Raw genomic sequence first — 7,635 nt, forward strand, 5'->3', positions numbered from 1 at the left:
TTCACTTGGATCTTGTAAAGAATTATCAATCACTCAATTAATGACACATTATTTGGGATAATTTTTTGGGATAAAAAATTTGGGATGTGTAGTAATATTGTTATATCAAAAGTCTTTGGGCTCGTGTCCCGTTCTCTTCTTCTTTTTCAAAATCCTATTTACTAACGATTAATTCGGTTGGTTGGTTGAATCCGGCGGTTGATGAATTCGGTTGGTTGATGAATCCGGCGGTTTCTGATTTTCTTATTTATTTTTATGCGAGTGACCCCGTAACGATAGCATCGCAATCTCATGAAAAAAAAATTTCCAAACACATGAAAATTGGACACCCGTCAACAAAAATCTTTTTGTTACAATATTTACTATACTTTCAAAATTTTGAACATGACAAAAATTAAGTAATCTACTTATTATAATAATCTATGATAAAAAATATTGAACATGTTGTTGATGCTGAAATCTGCTCGCCCTTTATCCGACCATATTCTTTCACCAACGTTTATGTGATTGATAGATAAGACGTCACCTCTTTCCTGTCTCAACGATTGTTTGAATCCCTAGGACTGGAATTACTCTTTTTTTCTCTCTCCAAGTCTGCGTTCACAAAAACGGATCAGAGACGCCGGTAGTTTTACCAGCATAAATCCTCTGATGCTTAAGTTACCACAAGGTGTTTTACAGGAAAATGTTTACGGGAAAACTATATAATTTAGATCGTGTGATTTTTCGTAATGTGCTCAAGAACTTGTATAGAAAATAATCTGATTTCAATTTGGCAGAGTTTTCCCTTTACTCTCAATTTTTCTTCTCCTTTTCCATCGGTTTTCTGACTTTTTATAGCCGTTGCTCCACGTTTCTGTGCACTCTTCCTGCCCCCTTTTTTTTTGGGTGTTGGCAGACCCTCATGGGTCTCCAACCACTGGACTGTGGGTAAACGTGGGATGCCATATTTCTCTCAACGGTTCGGGGCGTAGCGGAACTGTCGCGACTTCGTGAGATCGTGTGCCCTTTCTTTGGGTGATGGGTATCTGGTCAGTATACGTCTCTGGTCGGTACATCTCTCTGGTTGGTATGTTTCTCTAGTTGACACATGTTTGTATAAGACGTTTTACCAGGACTGTTCTCGTACCATTCAGCTGAGGAGATTTGCCCCGGGGTGGGAGATGAGGGCATGGCCGAGCTGGTACTTTTTATTACTTAACACATTTTTTTTTTTTTGTAATTATACACGCACATCACTCTTTCACGATTAATTGACTAAACATGTATGATAAACGATTTTATAATGGATTGTCTCATAATCTAAATTTATCAAATATCTTAATGGTGACACTATTTGAATTGAATCCATAAAATTCTTTTAAAATTTTCTTTACAACTTATAACATACTTTTCAGAAAGTCTGTCGAGTACTAATTTAGAAATTTATTTCAATATATATTAAGAAAAATTATTTGGTTAAGAGGAATGAGCCCCTTTGAAAAATTGAGTTGGTGAAGCATGAGCTCATCATTAGGCAACCCATCAAATTATTCAATAAACACATTTGCCCCACACATCCATAATTAATTAAAAGGATGGAATTTTTAGAACTTATTAAATCCCTCTTAACATCCATTTATTTAATATATCCCCTATCAAAATCTTAAAATTAAATTTTAACTCTATAAACTTCTTAATACCCCACAAATAACCGTTTTATGGTTGGTGCAATAATTTAGATAATTAAATTATTTATTATTTTGGTAATTTTTATTTAAGATTATTTTTGTAATATAAAATTTTATTTAAAAATAGGTCTAAGGTGCATTTTTATGGGGGGCCAAATGACCTTAAAATTAGAAGAATTAAATTTTACCATATAAAAGTAAAACCTCTTGTAATTCCTAAAGTATCCTTGATTAGATTTTTTTTTTAATTTTAATATTTACTCTCTGCTCAGAAGTTGCTGTATCCTTTCTTGGTAAGATGCTCTGTTCAGGCTTCAATGTTGTTGGCTTGAATTGGCAACTGATCTCGATTCAATTCCCATGCATGGGTTGGGGAATTTGCTCAACTTATAATTGGTAGGTTTATGCCTTTGAATTGATCAAACTCATTTCGCCTCTCCAAGAATCTGCAAAATTAATTGGTATTATCATGTCGGAGCTGCTTATAATTGGTAGTGCCTGCATTGCTTTGAATTCAGGCATTGCTTGAGTAGAGTTGGGCTTGCTGATTCATTTTAGTGACAAATGAAAACATTAAAAAAAAAAAATCAGGACTTGTTCGTCCAAAATTTACAGATATTCTGTTCTTTAATTAATTTTATTGTAACAAACGATAGGATAGCAGTGTAGTTTAACCAGTTGCTTACACCTGGGCAACGTAGGTTTGTGTTTTTTTTTTTTTTTCTTTTTATAGTTTGTGAGATGGCCAATGATATATATGTCTTTTTAAAATTTTCAATTATTGGGGCAATGAACATGTTAAATAATAATTTGCGGTGGAAAAGGCACCAATATTGACTCAATATGTCAAACTTCTAGAAAATTTTAACATCAAATGCCTTTTTTCCGTTGTTGTAAGTATAAGTCAAATTTCTTGCAAATTTTCTATGGGTGTGACGATTTTTTTTTTTTTTAGTGCAAACAGTCCACCCTTCACATATTCATAGAGATGTAGAGTTTTCAGCTGCAATTAACTGTTGCTCTACGTTCCCGGTGTTCCACATTTTACAATATTAAATAGAGAATTTTGAGTTCAGAAGCAACCACTTTCAGGTCAGTGCCCTCCAAGATGGATTATCAGTCATGGTGTTTAATTATATTTATTTAATTTGTTAGAGAGAGCTCTACGCCTATAGAGTATAACAAATGGATGTACTTTCGTTTTCGTTCCTCTGTTGTAAGTTACTGTTTTTCTTGTCTGAATCCTCTTTTGCTTCCGACACCATTACTTCATCTCAGTCCCTCAGCGATGGCAGGACCTTAGTTTCGAAAGAAGGAAGCTTTGAGCTTGGTTTCTTCAGTCCTGGTAGTTCCAAGAATCGTTACGTAGGGATTTGGTACAAAAATATGCCAGTTAAAACTGTTGTTTGGGTTGCAAATCGAATCAACCCTATTAATGACTCTTCTGGCGTGTTAGTTGTAAACAAGACGGGCAATCTTGTTTTAACAAGCCAGAACAAGAGTGTAGTTTGGTCAGCAAACTTGAGCAAAGAAGTCCGGACTCCAGTTGTATTGCAGCTACTAGATTCAGGAAATCTTGTCCTCAGAGGTGAACGAGATGGCGATTCTGAAACTTATTTATGGCAAAGCTTTGATTATCCTTCTGATACATTGCTACCAGGGATGAAGCTCGGATGGGATTTCAAGACTGGTCTTGAGCGGCGTATAACATCATGGAAGAGCTCAGACGACCCGTCTCCTGGAGACTTTATTTGGAAAATTGAACGACAATTTTATCCTGAGTTAGTCATGTGGAAGGGATCAAGAAAGTTTTATAGGACTGGCCCATGGAATGGCCTTATATTCAGTGCTTCATCACTCAGGCTTAACCCAATTTTTAAGTATCGCTTTGTCTTCAATGAGGATGAGCTGTACTACACATTCTACCTCACAGATAAAGATGTTATCTCAAGGACTGTTATGAATCAAACAGTCTCTCTACGTCAACGATTCATATGGCGTAAAGCAAATCAAAGTTGGGAGTTGTATTCGAATTTGCCAAAAGATCAATGTGACACTTATGGTCTTTGTGGTGCCTACGGAATTTGCATCATTAGCCAATCACCTATTTGCCAATGTTTGGAAGGTTTTCATCCAAAATCGGGGGGATATGTGGACTGGTCTCAAGGGTGTGTCCATAATAAGCCATTGAATTACTCAAGAAAAGATGGTTTTATCAAGTTTTCTGAGCTGAAATTGCCAGATTCTACTTCATCTTGGGTGAGCAAAAGTATGAATCTCAAGGAATGCAGGGAGAAATGCTTAGAAAACTCTTCTTGTATGGCTTACACAAATTCGGATATCACTAGAGGTGGCAGTGGCTGTGTTATGTGGTTTGGTGATCTGATTGACATGAGAAACTTCCAAGATGGTGGACAGGACTTGTATATTCGAATGTCTGCTTCAGAGCTAGGAGGTATCGGCTTACTTGTTTATGTTGCTCCATAATGAGAATTTAGGAGTGACACTCCAGTTAGATTCTCAATTCCACTTATCTTTTCTTTTGTGGGGTGGGTGGTGTTATTATTACTGAGCAGATTGCGGTACTCCTACCATCCATGTAGTTCATAAAAAGCAGTTTCAGATTGAGCTCTATGCTTAGAATTTTGCTGCAATTTGAATGTTTTTGCTTGGCCATATGATTGTTGACTTACTTTGCTATATCAAAATATGATGATCAAGCAGCGAAAAATGAGCCTACAACTACAATACTGGTGATACTCATTTCTGCATCTGGGCTGTTTACTGTGGTGCTTATGGTGGGCTTTTACATTCGCATAAGTAGGGGAAACATAGCTGGTAAAATTGCTCCATTTGCCTTCAAAAGTTTTTATTCATTTGTTTGCATTTTTATGCTTGCAGTTTCATTTTATCAAGTCTTCAAAAAAAATTCTTTACCAAATAGATAATTTTTTGTAGGCAACAATTTAACTATATGATACTTCCTTTTCACCTATGGTTCTGCTTTTACTTGCACTTTTATACTGATTGGAAAAGCACATATTGGATGAATTAGGTAGTTTCAGTGCTATTTTCCTGATAAAGAACCTTCACACCCAGAACATGGAAATGGAAATCTAAATTTTGATATGGTCCATCATCCGCATATGCTGCTTTCTGTTAATATTGTACATTATTTGGCGAAAACAGGAAACAACAGAAGAACTGATCAGGAAAATGAAGATCAAAACGAAGACCTGGAGCTACCACTGTTTGAGTTAGCTACAATTGCTAATGCCACTGATAACTTTTCAATCAACAAAAAGCTTGGAGAAGGTGGCTTTGGACCTGTTTACAAGGTAAAATTGCAACACGCTTGTAGAATGATCCCAATAATTATGTACTTATTTTACTCAGGGTAGCATAACTAATTTCTCTTAACTTTTTTCAGGGCACACTAGCAGATGGACAGGAAATTGCTGTGAAAAGGCTTTCAAAGATTTCAGAGCAAGGATTGAAGGAGTTAAAGAATGAAGTTATACTATTTTCCAAATTACAGCACCGAAATCTTGTAAAGCTTCTAGGCTGCTGCATTCAGGGAGAGGAGAAATTGCTGATTTATGAATTCATGCCAAACAGAAGCCTAGACTCTTTCATTTTTGGTCTGGATCCCTCTACAAGTCAAAACCTTAAAAATTTCAGCTAGCTTGTGCTTTCATTATATATGTTTCTTAAGATTTAGCAGACATTATGTTCTATTTCATAAAATTCAAGCTGGAAACTGTACTAACCTTAATGTGATATTTTCTAGATCAAACAAAACGTAAGCTATTGGATTGGCCCAAACGTTTCTGTATTATTTGCGGGACTGCTAGGGGTCTTCTCTATCTTCATCATGATTCTAGATTGAGGATTATACATCGAGATCTCAAAGCAAGTAATGTGTTACTTGATCATGAGATGAACCCAAAAATTTCAGATTTTGGCTTGGCCAGAACTTTTGTCGGAGACGAGATAGAAGGAAGTACAAAGAGAGTGGTTGGAACATAGTAAGTATTTCTTGCTTTATCATCTTTATGATTCACTTCTACTGATTACTGAAAGTTAACTTATATATTTTAATCCTCTGAAGTGGTTATATGGCACCAGAGTACGCTAGTGATGGGCTATTCTCTGTAAAATCTGATGTCTTCAGCTTTGGCATATTATTGCTGGAAATAGTAAGTGGAAAGAAAAACAGAGGATTTTATCATTCAGACAAGAACCTCAATCTTATAGGACATGTAAGTAAAATGCATATTCCATTTTCTGACATAGTTTACACTAATAAATCATATATGACATAAGGGTTTTGACATGTTGCAGGCATGGAAGTTGTGGAACAATGGCATGCCTTCACAACTGATTGATGCGTATTATCAAGAATCGTGCAATCTTGCTGAAGTGATACGATGCATCCATGTCGGTTTGTTATGCGTGCAACACCATCCTGAGGACAGGCCATGTATGCCCTCGGTGATTTTGATGTTGGGCAGTGAGATTATGTTGCCTCAACCGAAGCAACCCGGTTTCTTGGCGGACAGGAAATCAACTGGGCCAAATTCTTCATCAAGCATGCTTGAATCATCTTCAACTAATACAATTACGATCTCAACGTTGGAAGGCCGATAGAGAATCTATTGGTACATGCCTTGTTCTACATTTTCTGAAACTTAAAAGGTACATTATCAGTAATTTTTCAGAACTTAGAATATTTATTCGTGTGTAGTAGCGTTGTCATGTAGGAACTTTCCTGGAACCTTCTTCAGTAGAGTAGGAATTCTGAAGACACTCTTTCAACACGTATGTATGTAGTATTGTAGTATACCGAAGCAATCACTCTACATTTTGAGATATAGTATTTTTGCGCCAATCAAATTTATGAGCTTCATTTAATTCGCAGTTTCTAAAAATTATAAATAATGATGAACAATATTTAAGTCTAGATAATTGAACCTAAAGTATCCTTTTATAAATAAATAAAATTATTTAGTAATGATTGATTTTGACAATGAAATTTTGTTTTATTTTTTGGTTTCTTTATTAAGTTATTACTGTTAATTATATTGTATCTAACTATTGGAACGTTCAGTATTTTAAAAAAAAAAAAGAAGGGAGAGAATCGAAGTTATTAGTGTTATTTTAGCTATCTTTTGGAGCGTTCAGTATGGAAAAAAAAACAAAAAAAAAGGGAAGAATCTATAAGTAAACTTTATGGAAGTAAAATTTATGGAAATATCTTCGCAGATTAATTTTATGAAAACATTAAGTTGATGTATTGGACTTAAAATTTTGTTAAATGTGAAAAAGCAAAAGAAAAAAATGAAACATTTGCCGTTAAAGCTTTAACGTTAGGAGAATAATAAAGTGTTATGGGAACCCCCGAGGGTAAGTGGTAAAAGTCAAACTATTTAGGAAGTGGCAGTCGCCCTAAGGATTAAACATGTATTTGCAAATTGAAATCTTCACTATAATATATAAAAGGAAAATTTTGTGCGGACGCTTCCTCTTACAATAGTCCAAAAGTACAAAAGTATTTAAATCATTGTAAAATACTTTACAATAATGTAAACACATCAATTACAATGTTGTAAAAAGCGCACCCATATTTTATAAAATGTAAATATTCACACAAGAGAAGAACTATATATATAGATATACATATACACACATATACATATTTATTTACGGGATTATAAAAATCTTCTATATTAAAAAATTTGGATGCGGATACGAAGTCTCACTCATTAAAAGCAACTCTCATCTTCTACTATTACTCAACTCATATGACCATGGCACAAAGTGTATTCATTAATTCATAGCCAGTGGAACTATGCTTAAGAGGCTAAAACCTCTTACTCCTATATTTATTTAAATGTTGACAGAAATGGTAAGAATTTTGTTCCATAAAGACTTTCATTTTGTGAAACTACAAATTTGTTAGACA

At 34.8% G+C, this 7,635-nt stretch overlaps 1 protein-coding gene across 1 annotated transcript; it reads left to right on the forward strand.

The window, feature by feature from the left end:
• The first annotated feature begins 2,573 nt into the window (after positions 1 to 2,573).
• LOC18054768 (G-type lectin S-receptor-like serine/threonine-protein kinase At4g27290) lies at positions 2,574 to 6,476 on the forward strand. Its single transcript, XM_024192348.1, has 7 exons — positions 2,574 to 4,125; positions 4,392 to 4,508; positions 4,860 to 5,008; positions 5,101 to 5,311; positions 5,461 to 5,698; positions 5,782 to 5,932; positions 6,015 to 6,476. The coding sequence occupies exons 1-7, from the start codon at positions 2,856 to 2,858 to the stop codon at positions 6,318 to 6,320; spliced, it is 2,442 nt and encodes an 813-aa protein (XP_024048116.1). The 5' UTR covers positions 2,574 to 2,855; the 3' UTR covers positions 6,321 to 6,476.
• Positions 6,477 to 7,635: the final 1,159 nt, after the last annotated feature.

The sequence above is a fragment of the Citrus clementina genome, unplaced genomic scaffold, assembly GCF_000493195.1.
Source record: "Citrus clementina cultivar Clemenules unplaced genomic scaffold, Citrus_clementina_v1.0 scaffold_1, whole genome shotgun sequence".
NCBI lineage: Eukaryota > Viridiplantae > Streptophyta > Magnoliopsida > Sapindales > Rutaceae > Citrus > Citrus x clementina.

What these genes read in the sequence shown, in the direction of transcription:
- LOC18054768 (XM_024192348.1), top strand. Translation starts at nt 2,856, where the DNA reads ATGGATGTACTTTCGTTTTCGTTCCTCTGTTGTAAGTTACTGTTTTTC. An exon ending in CCTAGACTCTTTCATTTTTG is followed by an intron (nt 5,312 to 5,460) that starts GTCTGGATCCCT and finishes GATATTTTCTAG; the next exon opens with ATCAAACAAAACGTAAGCTA. An exon ending in AAGAGAGTGGTTGGAACATA is followed by an intron (nt 5,699 to 5,781) that starts GTAAGTATTTCT and finishes AATCCTCTGAAG; the next exon opens with TGGTTATATGGCACCAGAGT.